General features: G+C 45.1%; 1 protein-coding gene across 8 annotated transcripts in view; it reads left to right on the plus strand.

Moving 5' to 3' along the window:
• Positions 1–26,947, plus strand: part of JADE2 (jade family PHD finger 2) — a 226,500-nt gene that overhangs the window by 152,614 nt on the left and 46,939 nt on the right. For all 8 annotated transcript variants that reach the window (XR_002888552.3, XR_010589898.1, XM_065555006.1 and 5 more), the window contains one exon: positions 9,514–9,683. Coding sequence is in view for 6 of the 8 variants with exons in the window: in XM_065555006.1 (XP_065411078.1) it covers positions 9,514–9,683 (170 nt within the window). In the remaining 2 variants the exon portion in view is untranslated. The remainder of the gene's footprint in view (positions 1–9,513; positions 9,684–26,947) is intronic.

Below are 26,947 nucleotides of genomic sequence, written 5' to 3' on the forward strand. Positions count from 1 at the left end.
AACCAGAAAGCTAGGTTAGTGGATAAGTTAATGTCAGTTCTGGCTGGTCCCGAGCAAGATGCATTGGTGACTCCTATGTTCCAGGTGACTCCTATGTTCCAGGTGACTGGGTGCTCCTTAACTCAAAGCACTGACACTTGCTAGTGATTTTCATAAGTCTAAGTTTTATTGCTTATGCCTGCATTGCATGAATACTCATACAGAATTTACTTGAGATCCAAAGCCCTATCCTAGATTGCACTGGGCTCCGTGTAAAACCTGGGAGGGAATCTCTGAGGGCGAGTCTTTGTTTAGTTTCCAAAATCCTGGCCAGACATCTGGAGGTGCTATCCCCAGGTTATTACAGAGGCATCTTTCACCGGCTGACTGACAGTGGTTGTATTTCCTAGTGCATTGCTCCTTGAAGTCACCCTTTGGATCTTTCTTGGAACTTAGCTTGCATTTTGCTCCTGTAGCACATAATAATACTTTGCAATTGTATAGCACTCCTCATCCATAACTCTCAAAGCGCTTTACATAGGGGCTTACAGGTCTGTATTCTCAGTTCACAGATGGGGAAACCAAGGCACAGAGAGATTAGGTGGCTTGCACAAGGTGATGCAGTAAGTCAGTAGACAAGACAAAGAACCCAGGTGTCCTGATTTTCATGCTGTTGCTCTGTTCGCTGAGCCACGTATTCTCATCTTTTGCTCCTGCAGCTGAAGTGTGGTGTTCTGAGGACAGTGGCCAGTGTGGCTAATGAGCAGGCAGTGGTTAGGACACTAGCCTGGGACTTGAGAGACCTAGGTTCAGTTCCTTGCTCTGCCACAGACTTTCTGTGTGACTTGGGCAAGTCATTTCGTCTCTCTATGACTCATCTGTATCATGGGGATAATAGCACAGGGGTGCAGTGAGGGTAAATACATTAAGGGCTATGAGGCGCTCACATACTATGGTAACAGAGGACATATTACCTAAGATAGGTGGAAGCCAGTTATGGGCTTCAGTAGTGTTGTACTGAGTGTAGTAAGTACAGAATTTATCTCTAAGACTTCTCAGCTCCAGCCCATCTTTAATATAAAGCAGTTTGTCATTTCCTGTTTCACTGCCCCCTTCCTCCACTCACACCCTCTGAGAGAGAATCCCTGTCTGCCCATGTTAACTCTTCACTGTCAGTGAACTGGCATACAGAGTGGAGATGGCCATGCTGGTCACTTGTTCCATCAACCCCACCCCTACAGCTGTGCCCTCCTTTATGAGCAGTGCAGGGAACATGTCTAAGAAGTGTGCATCTGCTGTGATAAATTCTTTGACAGCCCCATTTTAAAATCAGTTGTAAGCACAGATAGCAGGTTTGATTGTCCTCTTATTTACACCAATGTAACTCTCTGACTTTGAAGCTATTCCCAGTTCACAGCGGTGTAAGTGAGGGGAGAATCAGGCCCTCAGGTTTGGCATGATCCGAAATATCCCAGCCACAGCCGTTTTTTTGAAGGCTGTAATACAGTAAAGTTTGTTGCTTTGTGCTTGTTTGTTTCCTTGCAGCATGTTTGTATATTGACATTTGTGTCATGATGGGATATTTCAAGGAGGAAATGTGATCTGTGCAAATATTGCTGCAAGCTTCAGCTCCTGAGTTTACAGAGAGCTGTCAGAGCTGGCACCGTGCTTTGCTTTTCAGTTCTAGCTCTTCCTGTGATTGCATGTCATTATGTGTGACACTGTTGTCATGCTCATGGCAAGTGTGACACGTGATGCTATAAAGTTGCTGAAGAATGCGGGAGAATTGACAGCGAGTGCCTGCTCATTTCCCATCCAGGAAGTTAATGGCAGATGAGGCAGCTTCGCTTCGCTTCTCTTCATCCTGGTTCTTATTACACAGTGTCCAGAACCAATCCATAAGTGTGATATGTGATTCCTTTCATTCCAAAGCATCCCAAAGTGCCCCACTCATTATATACATACAGGAGGGCAGCCACCTTCTGCAGTATCATCTACAAGGATTCCTGTGCCATCAGGGTAGTAGACAGCTTGCTCACAGCACATTACACAGCAGTGTAATCGCATTTGGTCAGGACATCCCTGCTCTTACAAATGATGTTCTGGGAGCTTGAACGTCTACACAGAGCAGACAGGACCTCGGCTTGTCTTATCCAGGAGCAAAATCTGATATTTTTTGCCCTGCTGTAAATGAGAAGTAACTCTCTCTGATGCTAGCGGCGTTACAATCACAGTCAGAATCTGGCCCCCAGTCAACACTATAATACTCCACGGGCCTGATTCTCTTCTCGTTTACATTGATGTAATTCAAGAGTTAACTTCACTGAAGTAAAAAGAATTCTGCTGTATTTAGGGGAGAGCTGAGCACAGTTTATCTAGCTGGGAAGGATGAAGAAGTGAAATGACCCTTTTACAACGTGATTCTATAGCTTCAAAGAGGCTCAGGCTCAGATTTTGATCTTAGTGACTCCAGGAACACCGGACTAACTCACTGCAGTAGCTGAGGTATATTGAGATGCAGGGCAGGATGCATTGCTGGTGGAAATCGGCCTATGCTGATTTAAACCAATGCAAGATGTAGCCCATCTTCTGACCGTTAATGTTTCCAGTCAGATGCTCAAGAACTCAGTCCAAGACCCATCAAAGTCTGTAGGAGCCTTTCCATTAACTTTTCTGTGAATTAGACTGGGCCCTGAATCGCAATGCCTCCCCAAGACAATCTCCATTTGTGTGGGAGGGTGGGCAAGGAGGAATTCCAGTGAGTCTCTGTGTGGTAGCCCATCATATTATGAAACAGTTCATCCTGAGGTTTCTCAGGAGTATGTAGCTGTAATGTACATTCCTATGTAGGGCTTGTGTCAGTTCAGTGGGACTGCTTGTGGAGTAGGGTACTACTCAGTGTGTCTAGAGAGTGGAAGCACTGAACCCGTAGCCTTCCTCCACTGGCAGAGAGTGGGGCTACCTTGACATCTCTGAGGCCTGGTAGATAATAGACTTGAGAAGAGGCTTTCTCATGTGATGGGCAATTCTGGGACACTGTGTTTGGGAAGTGGGAGCTCAGTGTCTGGTGGCTGAGCTGATGTTTCCAACTCATCTCACCTAAGACAAAGTATTAACCTCACATTCACTCAGAGGGTGAAAAAAGAGCTCCACCCTTTAATTCTCGACAAGGGAGGAACAGCTTCAAAATGTAGAACGAGGACTTGCAGGCAGATCCTGATCTCCTGTATTGCAGGGCAAAAGGGGTCACTCAGTGTAAAAGAGATTGGTATCTGGCTGTCGGTATTTCCTAATTGGGGATTTTAATGTATCATCCCATATCATCCAGTTTGAACTCAGATTGCTCACCCACAATTACAGTTGATCGAATATTGCTGCATGGCAAAGCTCCAGAAAAGACTTGTCAGTTCAGTGCCTTCTGCGAGATAGTCTTGGATCCCTGGGGTGCACTTACGCGACTTGCCAGGGCAGTTGTTGAACTGCACACACTCCTTACTGAGCACTGTGTGGGAGGGATGAGCATTTGATCACAAATGATCATTGTACAAAACTAAGGGATGGCCTTGTTTTTGCAGAGGACCCCCTATACAAAATAAGATAGGCATGGCGCCATCACCTCCTTTGATTACACCCCCCCACACACACTTCCTGGCCTGTTGGCAGGCATGGCTCTATGTATTTTGCCGCCCCAAGCACGGCAGTGAGGCAGCCTTCTGCGGCATGCCTGCGGGAGGTCTGCTGGTAATGCGGATTCGGTGGCATGCTTGCGGGTGGTCCAACAGTCCCGTGCCTTCGGCGTACCTGCCGCCGAATTACCGCCGAAGCCACTGGACCGGCGGACCTCCTGCAGGCATGCCGCTGAAGGCAGCCTGACTGCCGCCCTCACAGCGACCGGCAGGCCGCCCTCCGTGGCTTGCCGCCCCAGGCACGCGCTTGGTGCACTGGTGCCTGGAGCCGCCCCTGCCTGTTGGTGGTACTGTGGCTGGTGGGGTAGGGTGTGTGTGATTGGGAATGTGCAGAGAGCCCTATCAGGCTTAAAGCCCCGTGTCTGCCTGTCCATCTGTGTAAGCTGCTAACCTACCTAGGCACAAAAACAACAAGGAGTCCGGTGGCACCTTAAAGACTAACAGATTGTTGTTTTTGTGGATACAGACTAACACAGCTACCCCCTGATACTTGACTACCTAGGCACAGAGCCTCTCCTTTCTGGCTGGGGTAGGTCAGCATCGGCTCATTATTATGGAAACAGTACCTCACTGAGAGAGAGGCAGGATTCCTGAGCTCCTTGAAAAAGCAGCATTATCCTTAACAACCACATTCTTCTGCTTCTAGCTTCACAGTCTAAGAATAACAAGAGTTTCATTGGCTTCTCGTCCCCATCTGATAGCCCTCAAAGTAAATGACTGTAATAGCTGTCATAGCTTGGCTTACCACATCTCAGCGGAGGCTGGAGTAGCCTACTTTTCACTTGTGCTTTTTCACATTAGATTTCCCAGCTCTGTACAGAGCAGTATATATAAAAATCCAGGCTGGCTATTTCTTTCCTGAAGTGGCACTTCGTCCACGTGATTATTCTCAGTGATCCCTTCAGTGAGCTCTGAGGGGGAAAACACCCTCTGATAGCACAGGGACCAATGTGAGGAGATTGATGCAGACAGATTTAGCTGGAGGTAGGGTTATTTCTTTGACTTCGGAATCAAAACATGTGGGAGGTTGCTGCCAACAGATGTGTAGTAATGCTCGCAAGACAGAAAGAAATAAAAGCACCACATGAAGAGAAAAAATGGCTTAATCCTTCATGGTGTGAGAGGAAAGTATTTAATTCCTCGAAAGATAGATTGTTCCCACAGAGACCTAGGCCCAAAGCTTTCGTATTGGTCATTCCTGATGGCTCTCTTGAAATCTGGGATTCTGCTGAATGCAGGGTAAAAGAGGCAAGAATGGAGTGTGTGAAGAACAGATGAATTCTTATGGATAACAATCATCTGTTTTTGAAAAGAATAAGATACGCCATTAAAAATTGCATGTGATGTCATGTTTATTACTCCTGAAGTCAGTAATATTATGAAGCCAATTTAGCAGAAGGGGAAACGTGGGCAGAAAGTGCCTGAGGCCACAGAGACAGCAGGAGAGGGAGGCTTGGAACTCAGGAGTTGCTTTATAAAACAAAATCAGCAGCTCCGTGTTTACATCTATTGAGACTGGTGTGGAAGCTCCTGAGGTGCAGGAGAACTGCTTGTTGTATGGGCGGCTCCTAAGGCTGTAGGACAGGGTGGCAGAGGGAGGTAAGCCAGCAAACTCTCTCAGGCTGTGTGGGAAAAACTCATTCAATGATTGAGTGTCCCAAAGAACTGACAGCTGCTCTCTCTTGTATCATTGTCATATTGCCTAGGGCTGACTAAAGGATTACCTTAAGGTAGCAGTAAAAATAAATGAAAGATTGATGGGGCCACCCCCCTTTTAGCGTTAAGGAAAAGCCTTGTTGTAGAGAGCCTAACACAGCTCAGTGCACTGTGTGGTTTTTCTTGTGCCAGAGGCAGCGTCAGACTTGGTAGCATGCCTAGTAGGTTCCAGTGTAACGCAGACCTGCCCGAGCTGGGCTGGAGGAATAAGGAGAGCGCTAACCCGAGTCCCATGCACATTTGTGCTAATTCAAATCATTTCATGATCAAACTTGCAAATAAAAATTTTGCAAGTTCGGGGCTCTGCACAAGTCTGCGATAAGTTCTGCTCAGACTAAAGTGAGGGAGAGTGATTTCTGGGAGAAAAGGAATGTCTGGAATGGCTGTTAAGTCCTTCCTGGACATAGCTGTGTGCAGGGATATGTCGGGCAAGTAATGGCATCACAGGGTGGGCAGCTTTCCTGTGCAGAACTAGGTGATTGGGGGCATCATTAAAAAGAGAGAGGGAAGGTAGACTAAATTTAGAGTAGTGTGGACTAGAGGTTAAAGCAGGCATTGGGAATCAGGACTCCTGAATTCTATTCACAGGTCTTCCACTGTCTCATTGTGTGGACAAGTTTGGACCGATCAGTCTGTTCCATGATCTGTAAACTGGGGATATTGTGAGGCTCTGTTCATCCATGGTTGTAAAACACTTGGGGCTCCCTAGATGAAAGGCTCTACAGAGCTGCAAACTGTTGTTGTTTGGTAAGATGCTTGTTTAACAGTTTTCTGCATCCTAAGGCCAGGATTTAGGGAGCATAATGGTACAATAAGGCATTCACAGAGCTGGACTCCGGAAAGTGTAGCGGGCACAAGAAGGCAGGACCCCAGTCCTCAGTTGGCAGGCTTTCTTGGAAAGGAAAGTGCTGTTGAGAAAAGGAAAGTTCCCAGATGACTGCAGCATTTTCAATGGTTGCTATGAATGCTTAACCAGCAGCATTCTAAGCACCCAGGTGAGTCCACTGCACAGCTGGCTTGCATGCTGTGGCTGGAATCCGGTTTCAGTCTCAGAAAGCCTGACAGCCACAAAGCCAGGTACGCAGAGTGAATTTACTTAATGATCTTACTGAACTGGGCCTAAATCTCTCTGCCTAGTTTCTAGATAAAACTTGGGATCTTTGTGCACTTTCAGTGGTTATAGCAACATAGAGGAAGTTTGGAAAACTCCTCGCTAAGTTCCAAACTCCTTGTGAGTATCCCCCAAGCTCAAATTTACTCCCTCGGGTTGAGTAGCCCAGCAAACACAAACAACAGACACATGGTTTCACCTGTGCTTTGACTATAAGCTCAGTTTATCTTCATTCTTTCAGTGTGCAGTCCTGGACCTGAACAAATAAACCCCTGACTGTAGGGCTCTGCTTCGAGGTACTTCAATCTTTATACAAGTTTTAAAACTCATTTACAAATATTCATGCTGTCTCGGCCAAGAGTGTGCATTGGACTCTATTGCTAATCCGTGGGATTCATGTTCAGATACCCTATGCAGTAACGTTTTTCACTTCCGCTGTCGATCACCATCCGCTGGAGAAGACCAGGGGGGCTGATCTTGCATTAAGCTGGTGCCTAGGGGACACAACCAAGACTGAATCCCCATTGTATTATGTGCTCCGTATACACATTGTAAAAGCGAGCTCCTACCCCAAACATTTTAAAGTCTAAATAGACAAGGCAAAGGGTGAGAGAAGGAAAGGATTATTATTCCTACTTTACAAAAGGGAAGCAGAGAGAATAAGGGTTTGTCTACACAAACAATAAGTTTATGGCAAGCTGGGGAGTAACTCTATCCCGCACTTGCCTGCCGCACACTAACTGTCTCTGTGGACCCTGCTGGCGCACACCAACAGTTTCAAAGAGGATTAGATCAAAGTGCATTAACACATTGTTAATGAGCGTCAGCAGGGTCTGTGTGGACAGTTAGCTCATGGCAAGCTAGTGCAGGATAGATTCACACCCCACCTTGCCGCAAACTAAATGTTTGTCTAGACAAACCCTAAGTGACTTGCCCAAGGAGTCTGTGGCAAAGCTGGGATCTGCACCTTGCTTCAAGAGTTCCAACTCAGTGCCTAACCACCAGACCAGACCATCCTTCCGCTCATAGATCAATTTCAGATGCCTTTACCCCTCATGAAGCAAGTAAGCATTGTTATCCCTATTTACTGATTGGGAAACAAAAGACAGAGGGGGTAAGAGACATGCCCAAGCTCGTGCAGCAAGTTAGCAGCAGAACCAGAAATACAGCCCAGACCTCCTGAATCCTAGTGCCTTGCTCTAACCACTAGGCAAAGCACCACGCTTGTGGAGAGTGCTTTACTGTACATTTTGAAAAGCATAGCCTCTCCAGTACCTAAAAACCAAATACTTAGCAAAGTCGAATGTGGATATTTTTCTGTTTTCACATTATTTTTCTTTTGAAAGACATCCAAAAAAACCCTCCCCCCCAACTAAGCTCAAATGGTTTGTTTTGGTGCAGTGTCCTGTTTACCCTGGCACATCCTTCTCTTTCTCATCTGAAGGCAGTCACCCCACCCGGATTGCAAGCAGCGCAAAGTATTTTTTTACAGCAGCAGCGCATCTGACTCTTTAAACACCTTCCTTGACCCACCGCTTTAAGCAGCTGAGTTGTTATCCTGGAGGTTCTTTATTCCTGTTTATTTTAAGGAAATGAAAATTAGTGATGTGTAATTGCTCACTGGTGGTTTCTTTACCTCTGTTTGGGCTGTCTTGTCTACCATCTGCTTCTCAGTTAGAAGCAATGCCAAGGTATATGGAGGGGAAGTCAATCTATGCCCTTTTCATGCTGTTACAGCTCCTGGGACGCGCTTAAAAAGATGCAGGGCACACATCCTTCTGCATTAATCACTGCTTATGCGAATATATCAATTAAAAACAACACCTGCTATGGCAACGATCCTTATGGGTTGATAGATAACCAAGAAGGTTTAGTATCCTGTCGAAATAGCCAGCATCTCTCAGGGTCTCCCACGATACCACATGTTCCTTTTAGGGGAGTGCAACTGCGGCTCCTGATGCAATGATAAACCACTGCCTACATCACTGAATATAAGTCCATTAAAGGGTAGAAAAAGAGATTGCACTTCCCATGGCGCGCACACACTACAAGCTTTTGTTGCAAAGGTGCATTCTGTCCCGAGAGTGTCTGCAATGTGGGTCACTTGAACGTTGAGATTTGCTGCGAGGTCAGGGGTGAAACACACGGGGTTTCGCCTTTGTGCTGAACATTCACTGTCCTTCTCATTTGTGAAGCCGTTGCTACATGAATAGGGACCCTGGTGTTTACAAAGACTACATCTAGTGTCAGCACATGAGCATTTTTCCTCCTGTAAGTTAGGCCTGGTCTGCACAGATTGTGTTACAGTATAACTGTGTCAGTTAGACGGGTGACTTTTTACCTTTTTATCAAAATAGTTCTACCAGTGGAACCCCTAGTGTGGTTGCAGTTATAACAATATAAAAGTGCTTACGCCAGTGGCGCTTACTCCCCGTCTCATGCAGGAATACGCTATACCAGTATATGGACTTTTATACCGTATAACTGTGGCCATGCTAGGTAGGGTTCACCCTAACTTGATGGGTGTCGTTAAAGCGGTACGACGTTTGTGTGTAGGCTGGATCTTCATCTTTTTCAATGTCTTTTGTTAGTATCCAAAAAATCATGGAGATTTCATAAACGACTTGTGATTTGGGAGCCTCAATTTTGAGGGCCCAACTTGAGACACCAGATTTTCACAGGGTGGTTGCTCAGCACTGTCTGAGCCTCATGCCTTCTGCATGGCTCAAGTCAGGCCTCCAAATCTGAAGCACCCAAAATCACTAGTCACTTTTGAAAATTTAGGCATGTGTGTAAGAGCCCTGATTCTGCCAACACTTATGCACATGCTTAAGTTTAAGCATGTGAGTAGCCCCATTGCCTTTAATGGGACTGCTCGTGATGGGACTGCTTAAAGTTAAGCACATACATAAGTGTTGGCAGGATCAGGGCGTTAGGGATAAATAGTTTGTAGTCAGGTTTCTAATGATAAATTCTTTACCTACTGCAGCTCCTTCTTACGCTCTCCTTTTCTTCTCCTAGGATTACGCCCCTGCTAGAGGAGTCTCCTCCACAGGTTTCCCCAAGCAGTCTGTCTGTCTCTGAGATTTCGGAGGTCCACAGGACGTGCTCACAGGGAGTGATCCGCTACGACCTGGATGAGATTGACGCTTGCTGGCTGGAGCTTGTGAACATGGAGTTCAGGGAGATGGGTAGGTGTTGCTGTTACTTCTCTGTTTGTCGGGGAGCACAGAGTTGGTATTATGCCTTATTAATTATAAAATCAAAAAAGGTTGAGGCCTTCAGTGCTGCTTTCATCCAGTAGAGTAGGGGTTCTCAAATTGGGGGTCATGGTTTATTAGCCTCAAAGGGTCACAAGATGGTTACGTGGGGGTTGTGAGCTGTCAGCCCCCGGGATTGCCCATACAAAAAGTTTGAGAACCGCTGCAGTAGAGCAAGGAGGTTGATTTACAGAACAGATAACAGAATCCAGACTCCTGACTCCCACTGCTGCACTTTAACTCCATTCCCACCTCTAGCTTCATCTTCATTACTGCTCCCCAAAGCACTGTACTGCAGGAAGTGCCCCATGGCCAGGAGAGGAAAAGGAAAGGTACCACACCGACATCTACCCCTCTTCCCTTGATTCTCTCCAAAATCACAAAGGCCCTGCTCAACCGTCTTTTTGCCAAACTGACAAATGGAGTCAGAGGAAAGAAACGGCATTATTTCGGTCAAAATATGTACAGCTGAGGAATACCGGTCATGGGGTGCCTCTCATTTTCCAGTTGTCTGTGCATGGCACAGTGTGGTATAGCTAGCATAACTGTAGCTTTATATCACTGCACATTTTAATCCATTTCAGTTAAACAGAAGTAAGTGGGATTGGGAGTTAGCCCATTAGTGTTTATGATGTTCAGCTGGGCAAACTTGTTAGCACTGAAACAGGGTGGTACAGTCGTCAGGACTGGCGGAGTCACTCTGGAGGAACTTTCCAACCCTGGCTGGGTAAGGGTTACTGTGTTGTGATTACAACCACTAAGCTAAGACTAGCAGACTACTAGTAATTTAAGTATAAACATTCAGCTTTTCACAACAGTGGTTGGAATTTACTGACATAAAGTGCTACTCCCAGAGACAGTGGTCTACAAGGGAGGGACTAGATGTGATATAAAACACCTTAATAAACAGAATCACACATTGCTTATTAAGAAAGACATGTTCGAACGTACAGTTCGTGAGCTAAATTCTGCATTGATCTATACCCTGTGAGAACCTCTTTATTGCAGTGGAATCACACAGTGTTAAATTAGCGCAGAATTTAGCCCCATATATTTGCTGGTCTTCTGCATTTTTGTTTTCAGTGAAACTCTGCTCCTTTCACTGACTAATGTTGTGTTAGCCAGATTTTGCTATCATTATCACCATGCATATAAGAGAATTCTAGAGGTCTTTTTGGAGCCTGGTTAACTATGTTAAAAATTCATTGCCTCTCCCGCAGCCTCATTAGTGAATCACAGACAGCCTAGCCCATGTTAGCAGCTTCAGCCCTATAGGGATCACACCCTGTTTTTGCCACAGGTTTTGAAACGTCAGTGATTTTGGCCAGGTCTTTGCACCAAGTAAACAACCCAGCCATAGGAATCATACCAACCAGCACTAGTTTGAAACGTTGCTGTCTGTCTTCAAAGGAACCAAACTTCCTATCACTCCACAGATGAAACTTCTGTTTCTGAGAAATCACACTGTGCATCCTTTCTGACTCTGCGGGATTGTTAGTGTCGTCGCTCTTTACACCCTGTTTTGAACTTGATTGCTGTACGAAGTATAGCTCAGTGGTTTGCGCACTGGCCTGATTGATTAAGCCCAAGGTTGTGAGTTCAGTCCTTGAGGGGGCCATTTAGGGATCTGGGGCAAAAATCTGTCTGGGAATTGGTCCCGCTTTGAGTGGCGGGTTGGACTAGATGACCTCCTGAGGTCCCTTCCAACCCTGATATTTAGCCTGGGGGGTGGGATAGCTCAGTGGTTTGCGCACTGGCCTGATTGATTAAGCCCAAGGTTGTGAGCTCAATCCTTGAGGAGGCCATTTAGGGATCTGGGGCAAAATCAGTACTTGGTCCTGCTAGTGAAGGCAGAGGGCTGGACTCAATGATCTTTCAAGGTCCCTTCCAGTTCTAGGAGATAGGATATCTCCATTAATTAATTTATTTTATTTTATTTAATGAAATAGTTGTATTTCCACTTCCGATTCCTTCTTGTAAGTGGAACAGGAGGACTTGTGGCACCTTAGAGACTAACAAATTTATTTGAGCATAAGCTTTCGTGGGCTTCAGCCCACTTCCTCGGATGCATAGAATGGAACATATATTGGAGATCTATATACACATACAGAGAGCATGAAAAGGTGGGAGTTGTCTTACCAACTCTGAGAGGCCAATTAAGTAAGAGAAAAAACTTTTGAAGTGATAATCAAGATAGCCCAGTACAGACAGTTTGATAAGAAGTGTGAGAAAAAAAATAATAAAATAAAAAAAATAATGGAGATATCCCATCTCCTAGAACTGGAAGGGACCTTGAAAGGTCATCGAGTCCAGCCCCCTGCCTTCACTAGCAGGACCAAGTACTGATTTTGCCCCAGATCCCCAAGTGGCCCCCTAAGGATTGAACTCACAACCCTGGGTTTAGCAGACCAATGCTCAAACCACTGAGCTATCCCTCCTTCCAGAGAAGACTTACATGGGGAGATAGATTCAATGTTTGTAATGGCTCAGTCTTGTAAGTGTTTCAAGGGCTCATAGAAGGTCAACGGCCAGAGATTTGGCTGCTCCAAGAATCAGTTTGGTTGAGTTAAATCTGACTTGCTTTATTATTTCTTTAAAGCATCAGGTTACAAATACAGTGTCTTAAAGGATTGTCAGTTGTGAAGCTGCCACATTCATTGTTAACTTGCAAGACTGAGATGAGAAGACTGGTTTCACAGCTTCGGGAGGAACGGAGACTGAGGTGCTAGCGTGGCACCACAAGCAAACTGGGTCTCTTGCTTAACCAGAAGTTGCTTGTTATCTTTAATCTTGCATCTTCCAAATTTTAATATTTTGGATTAGATAGATTGTTTTACCAACAGAAATGCAATAAGATATATGTTGAATTTAAAAGACAGAGATTAGGAAAGGGAGCTGCTTGTTGCAATAGTACACAGTGTAGCTATTACTATAGTATCTTATTTTTATATTGCCAAAGAGGCCTGGAGTGGAGCCCTTTGGAGATCACAACCCAAACCTTCATCATTGTAGGAGTTTCTGTAGAGATGATGAAATATACTCCTCACATCCCTAAGGAGTGAGCCTGCTGCCTCTGCCACACCTCCAATCCTTGATGAACCAGACAATGGGAGAATTGGACTTGCTTGCATGGAGATGAAGGGTGATCCATTGGGGCACTGATCTGGGAATCAGGAGATTGACACTGCCACTGGCCTTCTCTGTGAGCTTGGGCAAGCTGCTTCACTTGGCTTCTGTGCATCTTTGTGCCCTCTCCTTTGTCTGTCTTGTTTATTCAGAGAATAAGCTCTTTGGGCCAAAGACTGTCTCCTACTGTGTGTTCGCACAATACCTAGCACAGTGTGGCCCTGATCTCACATGGGGCCTCTAAGTGCTGCTGTAGTACCAACGATAAACAATAGTATTGAATCCGTGGATTTCCAATCACAGTAGTGCAAAGAAACCAGTAGCCCATCAGGCCGAATCAGCAATCTATTTTTGTTTTTAAAAAGAGCCCAGTAACTACTGTCTTATCCTTTAGTATTCTGGGGAGGGGCAGGGATTTGAAAATAGTATTTAGTGATTTCCACGAGATCCACTGAGAATGTAGCTCTGGTATAAGGATTCTGCTGTCTCTCCCTTCTGCCCCAGGTCTGCATTAGAACTAAACCTAGGACATTTTTTCCAGTGACTTGAAAGAGAAACGTGGCATAGATTAATAATACAGCCTCCAACATTGTGTGGGCATAAAAGTCTGGCAGGTGAAGAGTGTTGTCTTGAGGTTAATGCTTAGGATGGCAATTCACGAGTTCTGCCATCTTCTGCTGACTTACTGTGTGACCATGGCCAAATCACTTAATCTCCCTGTGCTTGAGTTTCCCAATCTGTAAAGTGGGGGCGGTCATGCTTACCTACTCGCAAAAGTGTTCCAATGAAATATATTAGTGCTTTGTGATCCTCGGCTTGAGGACACTATAGAGGTGCAGAATATTATTATTATCAGACTAAAGTGATGGGTTGTATATGCTCGTGGAATAAAACAAAGCTAAACCATTGAAATAAGCAGGACTCCAAGCTTCTGTAACAAATTTCCAGAATCCGAACAACAGTAACACTTTGCACGTGTACAGCATTTTTTCATCAGTAGGTCTCAAAGTAGGGAGAGGTGTATCGAAGGAGGGTAAGCAATTTTATCTTCATTTTACAGATGGGTCAGGTCACTCAGCAAGTCAATGGCAAAGTAGAATTAGAACCCAGGTCCCTTCGCCTCCTCATAGACTCGTAGACTCTAAGGTCAGAAGGAACCATTATGATCATCTAGTCTGACCTCCCGCATGATGCGGGCCACAAAAGCTGACCCACCCACTCCTGGAATAATTCCCTCCCTTGACTCAGCTGTTGAAGTCCCCAAATCATGATTTAAAGACTTCAAATCACTGAGAATCCTCCAGCAAGCGACTCCTGCCCCATGCTGCGGAGGAAGGCGAAAAACCTCCAGGGCCTCTGCCAATCTACCCTGGAGGAAAATTCCTTCCCGACCCCAAATATGGCGATCAGCTGAACCCCGAGCATGCGGGCAAGATTCTCTAGTTGAACGCCTAATCCAGTAGATAGCAATGTGCATAGGCTGGCCAGGAGACAATCTGTCTTTGAGATCTGCAGTGTTAGTAGTCCCAGTGATTCATAATATACTGTGATTTCCAAACAAGCTTTGTTATACTTCCGAATTGCCAACTCACTCTTACTGGAGAATCGTAGCCTGTCCTCAAATTCAGAGAACGTGGCCAAAGTCAGAAGATGTCCCTCAGCATAAGGAGGTTTGCAAAAGTGTAAAACGGCATCTAGACTTGCAGACAAATTTCTGTCACCAGAAATGATATTAGGCTGTGCACAGGATGTGTCACATACAAAGAATTTAATGAGAAAGAAAAAGGCAGCATGATCCAAGACTGACTTTTAGGGAATCACAGAAGGTAGAGATGGAAAATACCTATTAGATCATCAGGTCCGTTCCTCTGCCGGTGCAATATTGTTCCATATAGTGTATTCCCTAATGCCTTTTCCAATCCTGTTTTAGATGACCCAAGAGATGAGATTTGATCACTGAGATCAAATAAATCTTCCCAATAGCAAACAGCTATATGTAGTTACCTGGGCACTTTCTGAGACAAGTAAGCAGCTTTCCTGAGAAACAAAACATTATCAGTTTAAATGTAAAGTCTAGTAATGGATCACATAAAAAGCTTTAAGTCAGTTAAAAAAACCTTCCTTTGTCATGAGCACATGCCAATAACCAGCTATTATATCCTGTAGAAATATACTGTTTAAAAAGCTCCTAGCTGATAAAGATGAGCTCAACATTTAAGTGTGCCTGAACAATTTTTTTGTTACTGCAGCAATGTGAGATAATAAAGAAAGTGGATCTAAAGTAATTTGGATCAGACATTGACCAGATTTATGAGTATAGGACATTATAGACAGCACAAGACCTTTCCTTTTAGGGAGAAGCCATGCCGTAAGTCTTTGGTTTTTATTAAGATTTCACGCCACATGTTGTGATCTCCATTAAATTCAAACCTATTGTAGGATTGTGGCTAGACAGACATCAAAGCCTCAGACTGAAAAGTCCCTTTGCTGTGATAGGCACTTCACACACACAAAATCCTAGAGAAATTGCTAAAAATGTTGATGCTTGAATCAGTCTTGCTGAAAGCAGAATGAACATTTCTAAGTATTCCTCGACTTAATCCATACAGTATATGCTGCTTATATAAGTTCACTGTGGGCTCTATAAACTCAGGGCTCTACCATAGGCACTTGAGGTGTTCTTGTTGTTTATAGGGATAGCAAGAACCACCTGGGTCAGATTTACTCCCGGTGTAGCGGGGATGGGGTAGGAATTCATTGTAATATGTGTAAGATATGTCTGTGTGATTATTAGAACATCTCAAGTGAAGGGAGGTGAAGTCCATCTTAAGTGGACATTGCTGGAACAAACTGAGGTCGGTGGAGTTACACTGGGGTGAAGTCTGCCCAGCTGGCCAAATTCAGCTGTTCAGTATGAGAATGTGCATCTCCCATTGATTGTACAAAATTTATACCTGGGGGATCAAAAAGGGCTCTTTGCTGGAGGTTCAGATGACACCCAAGAACCCACCCTCCACTGATTCGTTCTAATACCAGAACCTGGAAAGCATGCAGCCCGTGTAAGCCCCGAGGCCTGAGAGCCACCGCCGCTCTCCCCATGTGAGAGCAGGAGCCCTGTTGGTATATATGGGAGGGACTGATGGCAAGACATTCTCTTTGAAGAGAACTTGATGTTAGAACTCGCTCCCCTTCATGTGACCAGTTCTTGAAGCGTGGGGTGTTCCTTCAGGAGTCACACAGGTCAGCAGCAATACCTGGCATTACAGCTAGAGCCTTTTGTTACGAAAAGGCTAATGATTTTCAGTCACTTCCAACGTGAGCTGCAGTCAAACTAGTGACCTGGCAGTGAAAGGCACTGTAGCCAATTACCACTCCATTAAGCCATCCAGTCCCTTATGAGCCTTCTCTTATCAACATAATATGCATACCTGTATTACCGTTGGCTTTCATGGGTCACCTTGGTTTACTCAGCCAGCCTTTGTCAGAATGTAATGACTCTGACACACCTCAGTCAGCTGGTGCAGAGCCCAAACTCAGCTCATAACTTCTCTCAGCAGATTTCCAATCTGTTGCACAATCTCCAGTATGGATTAATTAACCATTATTTATCCCTTTGGGAGGGGCAGCAGAGATTAAATTGAGCGGGCGTGTACTGAGCCACAGCTCTGCCTACAAGTGGTCTGATTCCCCTGATCACTGCACTTGTACTAACGGTAACAGCTGATTAGAGGCACTACCAATAACTTCCTCACATTAGGCAAACACCTTTTCCCTTGGAAATAGAACCATTGCACGGCAGATGGAACGGAGCGTAAGGTTCCCAGATATGCATTCGAAGTGGGGGCATAGAACAAAACAGTTGATCGGTCAGTCTATTCACTGAGCTTTCACTGCTGCACTGGGTAGTGAGCCTGCTACCTCATTTTTATGCTTCACTAGATATGCTTTTAATCATCAGTATTTTTAAGGGATATTATTGTCTTTTTGGATCTAAATCTGATTGTTGTAGATCCAGAAAGGAATATACCGTAGCCAGTCTTACACTCCCAACTAAGATATAGCTATATTGTTCTCTTTCTGAACCCTAAACAGTATGGAAATCAAGTTAGCTACCTCAGAAGGAAGAAAACTGACTTGAGGGTTTAAGCGTTATATACTTGATGCTTAGACTACTAAGCCACTGCTCTATGTAAGCGTTGCAGTTTGTGAGGCGTTAGCTATGTGCTATATCTCATGAAAGTGCCATTGTCCCAGGGAACACCACTGTCTTACACAGGGCGCAACAGCGGTCAGCAGGCGAGTGGTTAATTCTCATTCACATCAGGCCTTTCATCTGAGGATCTCACAGCCTTTCAGAAGCATTAGGTCTGAGTCTCCACTCACACAAGTTTTACACTAGAGTAATTCCATTGACTTCAGTGGAGCTACTCCTGATTTACACTGGTGTGAGGGAGTGGAGAATTAACCCCAAAGGGTCTCAGAACAGCCCTGTGAAATAGCTATCATTTATTATCCTCCTTTAGGGGGGAAGGGGTTACACTCTGGGATAGTGGTGGAGTCAGAAATAAAACCCTGGTCTCCTGACATACAGTTCCCTTCACTAACCGCATCCCAGTGCTTCCGTCATTGGCTGTCTCCAGGGTCTTTTTCAGATCTCGCTTACCCTGGTTCTACACTGGTGTAACTCCATTGACTTCTCTGGTCTTAATCCTGATTTACACTAGGGTGAGTGAGAGTAGTATTAAGACCTCTTTATTTTTTTTGCTCATACCATTTGGGAGTGGGATTCGTCTGCATCTGAAGGATGAAGATACCAAGGGGCCTTCTGTCCCCACAATGCAGCATGTTTCACATACGCTGCTCCCAGTGGGATGTGTGGAGCCCTGTCCTTTTTGTAGTGGGTTCCGTTTCCTTTAAATTACAGACTGACTTCCCCCTTTTAATTGCCTCTTCACCATCCTGCTGCCATAAGGGATTGTTAATGTACAAAGGCTTTGACTGGAATCTTCTGCTAGTCATCTACTGTTAATGGCCATAATGGACTATTTACCCCTGTGTAATCCATATGCAGGGCTCCCACATTGTGTGGTTTCACAAAGATGTTCAGCTCTGCAGCTGAATCCAGGCTTGCGGTAGTTATTGTTAATCAGTTGAGAAAGCTTATCTCCATTAATAATTCAGGCTCTGTTTGTTTGGATTTTTGTTTTAGAAAAATCTTGCCAGTTTGGGGCTGTTTTATAACATATCTGTACGGCAGCCCACAAAAAACATTCATGGGTACTGTGTGCGTGAATGAGAACATAAGCTCATTGCACAATCATTTTAAGGGTGGACTTGTGTGATGCTAATAGAAAAACCAGAAAATCCTCCACCACTTCTCATTGTATTAACAATTTACAAGTGAAGGATATTTAGTACACAGAGTGGATGCATATCTACAGTGTGGAAGTATCTTGAGAACAGATTTAGGGCCAGATGCTTGTCTCAGTTACAGCAGTGTCAGTCTGGATTAACTCCGTTGGTGTCAATGAGAACAAAATGTGGTTTTTCGTTATTTACTGTTCACGGCCAGCAGAGCAAATGCCATTTTGAAAATGGATTTGACTTCTTTTTTTATTTCAATCATTGGGATGGATTATTAATGATGATCATGATGATGCTAGGCACCTAAAGGCCCCTGACTGAGTTTATGGCCCCATTGTGCTAGGCACTGTACAAACACATAGTAAGAGACTGTCACTGCCCTAAAGAGCTTGCAGCCTAAATAAAGAAGGCAGGCAAAACGTGGAAGGGGAAACAAACACACAGAGAGGTGTGGTAAATAAATGACTTGCTGGAGAATGGCAGAACCAGGATTAGAGTCCAGGTGGCCTCACTTCAGTGCCCTATCCACTAGGCAATACAGTATCCACTTACACCGTTCCTCCCAGATCCAATCAGTGAGCTTATCTGAGAACAGAAATGGGCCCATAGACCTTTATTGGACTGATTGTTTTATTTCCAGGCTGCCCATGAAAAAAGTTAGAAGGAGGAATCAGAGAGTCAGATTCCGATACTCTTATTCCAGTTCAGGAGCATTTTACTCCATGAGTAGTCTCATTAGCTACAGCCAGATTACTCAAGGAGTAATGTACAATTGCATGTGAGTGAGGGTATCAGAATCTGTCCCAGTAATGGCAAAAGTTAGGCAGTGTGTCTCAAAGGAAGAAGGGGAAAAAAAAGAAAAGAAAGATACTTAAAATGATAATCCAAATTAATTTTGTGTGAAAATAGCCTTGGCCTTTAAGCTTATATCGCCAAAGCCTGCTGGGGAATCTAGAAGTATTCGCAGGTAGCTGTTCCATAACCATTTGCAGAGGTGAAACATAGTGACCCCCTGAAAATGAAAGCATTAGATGATTTAACTCCTTACGGAGACAGAGATTACAGGAGCACCCCTCTACTGTTGCCTTACAAGTAGATTAGTAGGATCTGTGGTCAACAGTGGAAATGTAGGTTTTAGCTCTCTTGATTTTATTCGTTTTCAGCACAATCAGTTTTTCTGTCTAGTTGTTTAAACTCTTTAAAATAATTGCATCAGTTTCAAACAATATTCAGAGTCTTGCTGGTGGAAGGGATGAAGTAGCTTTAATCAGAAGTGCCCCAGGACAGCTCTGCGAGTGAAAAGCATTCTTACAGAAAGACAGCAGATTATTAAGTGGCTTCTAAAACACTTTGTCATCATCTGAAATTTGAGCAATAATTGATGTCAGTGGGTGGCATAAAGGGTGATAATTGGTTCCTGTAAATCTTTTAAGTGCATTAGCAGGATATGATTATAACAAAATACCTAGAAGTTTTGCTGCACGTGTTTAGCTCATATGCAGATTGTATGCTTATTATTTATTTTATTGGTCACATTGTATATTAAAGTTCCGTTTATAAATGGTTAATATATGATGATGAGATATCATAAGCATGTTGTAGAACACGGGTAGTTTGGATTGTAGATAGTTATAAACATGTAAGTAGAAGATCTTATTGACTGTTGCAAGCCATAGTTATAAGCAATCTGTTCACCTGGTGGAGTCTATAACAGTCTATAACAATTGATTAATCAGTTATTAAAACGTTTATTAATAATTAACCCTTTATAAAATGATACCTTAATATAAAATGTGAGCACTTTATATGTTAATGTGTCTGTGCCATGCATCACAGCAGTATCTGAGCATCCCTGGGAGGGAAGGAAGTATTGTTACTCCCCTTTTTACAAACAGGGAGCTGAGGCACATAGAGCTTATGTAACCTTCCTACAGTCACATGTTAATTTTGTGGCAGAGCCAGGAACAGAACCCACGCCAGTGAGTGACGAGCACATGGACACTGGGCTGAGTTTTCAAAGCTGCCTGGGGGATTTAGATACACAGCTCCCATTGTAATTAATAGGAGCTATGTATCTAAATCCCCTCAAGTGCTTCGAAAATCTCAGTCTACATCATCACCATTGTGCAGTCGGACCACTTAGTAACTAGAATTCTCTTCACCGAACATCTACAGAAATGTATTTTGATAAGAAAATAACCCTATGAATACATAGCACTTAGACAGCACTTTTCATCTTCAGATTGCTTTAATTCTCAGAACATCGCTGTGGGATAACTAAAGATCATTATCCCAGCTTTACAAATGGACACACCAAAGCAGACAGTTTTCTGAGTGACTTGCCCAAGGCTATAGAAGGAAACAGTGTTAAAACTGGGATTTGATCTCATGAATCCCTGGCTTCCAGTCCTGTGCGTGAACACTCCCCTTGCTGGCTCGTAAAGGAGTCTATGCTCTTCCATTTCTAATTTGTCAAAGATTATAATAGACCCAGGAGCAACGATCAACTTTAGACTGTTTCGCAAAACACGTTTGAAGAAAAACTGGGGTGGGACAGTGATCTGTTTATTTATATATATATACAGAGAGCGAGAGAGAGATGCTAAGATTTATTGTTTGTGAACCAACTAATGGCACAGCCTGTTGTCTTGAAGATTAAGAACATAAAAATGGCCATACTGGGTCAGACCAATGGTCCATCTAGCCTAGAATCCTGTCTTCCAACAGTGGCCAGTGTCAGATGCTTCAGAACGAGTGAACAGAACAGAGCAATTTATCGAGTGATCCATTCCCTGTCGTCCAGACCCAACTTCTGGCAGTTAGAGGTTTAGGGACACCCAGAGTATGGTGTTGTGTCACTGACCATCTTGGCTAATAGTCATTCATGGGCCTGTCTTCCATGAACTTATCTAATGCTTTTTTGAACCCAGGTATAGTTTTGGCCTTTACAGCATCCCTTGGCAACAAGTTCCACAGGTTGTGCATTGCGTAAAGAAGTGCTTCCTTATGTTGGGTTTAAATGTGCTCCCTATTAATTTCATTTGATGATCCCTGATTCATGTGTTATGTGAAGGGATAAATAACCCTTCCTTATTCACTTTCTCCACACCATTCACGATTTTATAGACCTCTTATTATATCCCCCCTTAATTGTCTCTTTTGAAAACTGAACAGTCCAAGTCTTTTCAGTCTCTCCTCATATGGAAGCTTAATAGCTGTTCCATATCCCTAATAATTTTTGATGCCCTTCTCTGTACTTTTTCAAATTCTAATATATCTTTTCTGAGATGGGATGACCAGACCTGCACGCAGTGTTCAAGGTGTGGATGTACCGTGGATTTATATAGTGACATTATGATATTTTCTGTCTTATTATCTATCCCTTTCCTAATAGTTCCTAACATTCTGTTAGCTTTTTGACTGCTTGTTTGTTCATAGCTGTTTTATCTCCAGATATACTCCATAGGGTAAAAGGATTTATTGTTTCAGTAAATTGATTTTAGTAGAGTGCAGTTTTGTTGGAAATAAGTCTCAGTTTTGCGAAAGGTGGCTCCTCCTAAATATTTTTGCCCCAGCATACCAAGTAAATTCAAACCAGAATATAGAAAGGTAGAGAATGTATTTTAGCAAAAGAATGTCACTGTTTCACATAGAGTGTATAAGGGAATGCGTCTAGTAGTAGTACATCGGTGTCTGGGAAGCCTGAAGTTCTGAGTATTAGTCCAGCCTATGCTACTGACTTTCTGTGTGACTTGGACAAGTTACTTTACCTCTTAGACTCAGTTCCCCTACCTGTATAATTGAGCAAATAATATTTACCTACCCTATTTACACACCCTTAATTTGTGTGTGTAAAACACTTTGAGAACTTCAGCTGAAAGGTGCTACATCCCTGTAAGTGCAAAGTATTGTTATTCCAGGGTTTGCGGTGGCTGTTGTTAGTTGTCACTTCAAGGGGCTCTCATCCCATTAGCCATGAGCCATTAGTACCTTTCTCCCACTTCCTTCAGAATCTGACAAGGAGTCTATGGGTATGTCTACACTACGGGATTAATCCAAATGTATATAATTCGAATTTTAGAAACAGATTGTATAAAGTCGAATGTATGCGGCCACACTAAGCACATTAATTCGGCGGTGTGCGTCCATGTACCAGGGCTAGCGTTGATTTCCGGAGCGTTGCACTGTGGGTAGCTATCCCATAGTTCCCGCAGTCTCCTCCACCCATTGGAATTCTGGTTTGAGATCCCAATGCCTGATGGGGCCAAAAACATTGTCGCAGGTGGTTCTGGGTACATCCTCCCCGCTCTCCAGGGAAGCAACGGCAGACAACTGTTTCGCGCCTTTTTCCTGGGTGAACAGTGCAGACGCCATACCACGGCAAGCATGGAGCCCGCTCAGCTCAAGACAGCAGTCATGAACATTGTAAACACCTCACGCATTATCGTGCAGTTTATGCTGAACCAGAACCTGCAAAACCAGGCGGTGAGAAGTAGGCTACGGCAGCGCGGCGGCGAGAGTGATGAGGACATGGACATGGAATTCTATCAAACCACGGGACCCAGTGCTTTGGAGATCATGCTGTTAATGGGGCAGGTTATAGCCTTGGAACGCCGATTCTGGGCCCGGGAAACAAGCACAGACTGGTGGGACCACATAGTGTTGCAGGTGTGGAACGATTCCCAGTGGCTGCGAAACTTTCGCATGCGTAAGAGCACTTTCATGGAACTTTGTGACTTGCTTTCCCCTGCCCTGAAGCGCCAGAATACCACGGTGAGAGCAGCCCTCACAGTTGAGAAGCGAGTGGCGATAGCCCTGTGGAAGCTTGCAACGCCAGACAGCTACCGGTCAGTCGGGAATCAATTTGGAGTGGGCAAATCTACTGTGGGGGATGCTGTGATGCAAGTAGCCAAAGCAATCACTGAGCTGCTGCTACGAAAGGTAGTGACTCTGGGAAATGTGCAGGTCATAGTGGATGGCTTTGCTGCAATGGGATTCCCTAACTGTGGTGGGGCGATAGATGGAACCCATATCCCTATCTTGGCACCGGAGCACCAGGGTACCCAGTACATAAACCTCAAGGGGCACTTTTCAATGGTGCTGCAAGCACTTGTGGATCACAAGGGACGTTTCACCAACATCAACGTGGGCTGGCCGGGAAGGGTTCATGACGCTCGCGTCTTCAGGAACACTACTCTGTTTAAATGGCTGCAGCAAGGGACTTACTTCCCGGACCAGAAAATAACCGTTGGGGATGTTGAAATGCCTATAGTTATCCTTGGGGACCCAGCCTACCCCTTAATGCCATGGCTCATGCAGCCGTACATAGGCAGCCTGGACAGTAGTCAGGACCTGTTCAACTACAGGCTGAGCAAGTGCAGAATGGTGGTAGAATGTGCATTTGGACGTTTAAAAGGTCGCTGGTGCTCATTACTGACTCGGTCAGACCTTAGCCAAACCAATATCCCCATTGTTATTGCTGCTTGCTGTGTGCTCCACAATCTCTGTGAGAGTAAGGGGGAGACCTTTATGGCGGGGTGGGAGGCTGAGGCAAATCTCCTGGCTGCTGATTATGCGCAGCCAGACACCAGGGCGATTAGAAGATCACACCAGGAAGCGCTGCGCATCAGAGAAGCTTTGAAAACCAGTTTCATGACTGGCCAGGCTACGGTGTGAAAGTTCTGTTTGTTGAAAACCCGCCCCCCTTGATTGACTCATTCCCTGTAAACAAACCACCCTCCCCTCTTAAATCACAGCTTGCTTTTAAATGAAATCAGGTCACTATCGTTTAAAAATCATGTATTCTTTATTAATTGATTATAAACATAGGGAGAGCACCGACAAGGTAACCCGGAGGAGGTTTGGGAGGAGGATAGGAGGGAAGTAAAAGGCCACTGAAAAAATTCAATATAATGACAGCCTTTTGGTTGGGCTGTCCACTGGGGTGGAGTGGGAGGGTGCACGGAGCCTCCCCCCCCCGCGTTCTTACACGTCTGGGTGAGGAGGCTGTGGAACGTGGTGAGGGGGGAGGGAGGTTATACAGCGGCTGCAGCGGCACTCTGTTATTCTGCTGCCGTTCCTGAAGCTCCACCAGACGCCGAAGCATGTCTGTTTGATCACGCAGCAGCCCCAGTGTTGCAGCCTGCCACCTCTCATCTCGAGCGTCCCTCATGACCTCACGTTCACTGGCATCTTTCCTGTACTTAGATACTGTGTCCTTCCACTCGTTCAAATGAGCTCTTTCATTGCGGGTGCATTCCATTATTTCCAAGAACATCTCGTCTCCCGTCCTCTTTCTCTGCCGCCTTATCTGAGATAGCCTTCGGGACGGAGGAGGGAGGCTTGAAAAATTTGCAGCTGCTGGAGGGATGGAAAAAAGGAGAGAAGTTTTTAAAAAGATACATTTTACAGAACAATGCTTATACTCTTTCACGGTGAAAAACACTATTCGCATTACATAGCACATGTGATTTCAGTACAAGGTCGCATTTTCCATCTTAATATTGAGTGCCTGTGGCTTTGGTGTTAGAGATCACAGACGCAGGTCCGGGCAACAGAATTCGGCTTGCATGCGGCCATGGTAAGCCATTGTCTTTCGGCTTCTGCGCCCTCCTTTCCCACATACCAAGCAAAGCCCGTTGACTGCTGCGGTTTTCCTGTTAACCTTCAGCAGCAGAAAACAAACTAACCCGCCCCCCCCAATCCAATTCTCTGGGATGATCGCTTTATCCCTCCCCCCACCACGTGGCTGGTATCAGGGAAGATCCCTGCAGAAACCAAACTAACCCTCCGCCCCCTCCACCCGCCATGAATGATCTGGGATGATCGCTGTACCCCTCCCCCCACCGCGTGGCTGGTATCAGGGAAGATCCCTGCTAGCCAAAGGCGAAAAGCTCGGCGCCAATCTCCCCACCCCCTCCCACCCCACCGCGCTTGGCTAACTGCAGGGAAGGATTTCTTTTCAGCCACAGGCAAACAGCCCGGTAGGAACGACCACCTCTGTCCCCTTAATTAAATTCCCGCATTTCAACCAGGTTACCATGAGCGATATCACTCTCCTGAGGATTACACAGCGAGATAAAGAACGGATGTTGCTTGAATGCCAGCAAACACCGGGACCATACGCTAACAGGCTTTGTCATGCAATGATACCAGATTACTTGCTACTAGCATGGCATGGTCAAGTGTCCTACCATGGAGGACGGAATAAGGCTGCACTGCCCAGAAACCTTCTGCAAAGGCTTTTGGAGTACCTCCAGGAGAGCTTCATGGAGATGTCCCTGGAGGATTTCCGCTCCATCCCCAGACACGTTAACAGACTTTTCCAGTAGCTGTACTGGCCGCGAATGCATCCCAAGTCCTCAGGGCAAATTAATCATTAAAAAACGCTTGCTTTTAAACCATGTTTTATATTTTAAAAGGTAAACTCACCTGAGGTCCCTTCCATGGGGTCATGGTCTTGGGTACTGGCGTGGGAGGCTTAGGAGGGTACTTCTGTCAGGCTGAGAAAAAGATCCTGGCTGTTGGGGAGAACGGAGTGCTGTGTGCTCTCCGCAAGCTCGTCCTCCTCCTCCTCCTCTTCCCCGTCCGCAGAATCCTCAGGTGTGGCTGATGAGATTATCCCCGCCTCGGAATCCACGGTCAGAGGTGGGGTAGTGGTGGCGGCCCCCCCTAGAATTGCATGCAGCTCAACGTAGAAGCGGCATGTCTGCGGCTCTGACCCGGAGCGACCGTTTGCCTCCTTTGTTTTCTGATAGGCTTGTCTGAGCTCCTTGACTTTCACGTGGCACTGCTCTGAGTCCCTATTGTGGCCTCTCTCCATCATGCCCTTGGAGATTTTTTCAAAAGTTTTGGCATTTCATCTTTTCGAACGAAGTTCTGCTAGCACTGAATCCTCTCCCCATATAGCGATCAGATCCGATACCTCCCGTACGGTCCATGCTGGTGCTCTTTTTCGATTATTGGCCTGCATGGTTATCTGTGCTGATGAGCTCTCTGTGGTCACCTATGCTGTCCTGTGCTGGTCAAACAGGAAATGAAATTCAAATGTTCGCGGGGCTTTTCCTGTCTACCTGGCCAGTGCATCCGAGTTCAGATTGCTATCCAGAGCGGTCACAATGGTGCACTGTGGGATAGCTCACGGAGGCCAATACCATCGAATTGCGGCCACACTAACCCTAATTCGAAACGACAATATCGATTTTGGCACTACTCCGCTCGTCGGGGAGGAGTACAGAAATCGATTTTAAGAGCCCTTTATTTTGAAATAAATGGCTTCGTTGTGTGGACGGGTGCAGGGTTAATTCGATTTAATGCTGCTAAATTCGAATTAAACTCATAATGTAGATCAGGCCTATGGCTGACCTCACAGTGAAGAGGTAGAGTCAGTGCTACTTGTGGGTTGGCCTGTAGGGATTTGTATGAGAACTGGGCCTCTAGTCTCTCCACAGAAATGGGCTGTGTCATCTGAGTCAGAAGTGTGGTAACCCACAGCATTGAGGCCTCCAGGATTTGACGGGGATGAGGCAAAAGGTTAATTCTAGTAGAGGAACATGATGGGTTTCTTAGGAATCTGTCAGTTGTGTAGATGACCCCACAGTTATGTGGGTAGGGAGAAAATTAATCTTTGTAGAATAGTTCCCTGTCACACACCCAGAAAGCACATATACAAGGAATAGCCTCCTGTTAGGAGCCAGGTCCAAATA

The sequence above is a fragment of the Chrysemys picta genome, chromosome 8 (assembly GCF_011386835.1).
Source record: "Chrysemys picta bellii isolate R12L10 chromosome 8, ASM1138683v2, whole genome shotgun sequence".
NCBI classification, from domain to species: Eukaryota; Metazoa; Chordata; order Testudines; family Emydidae; genus Chrysemys; species Chrysemys picta.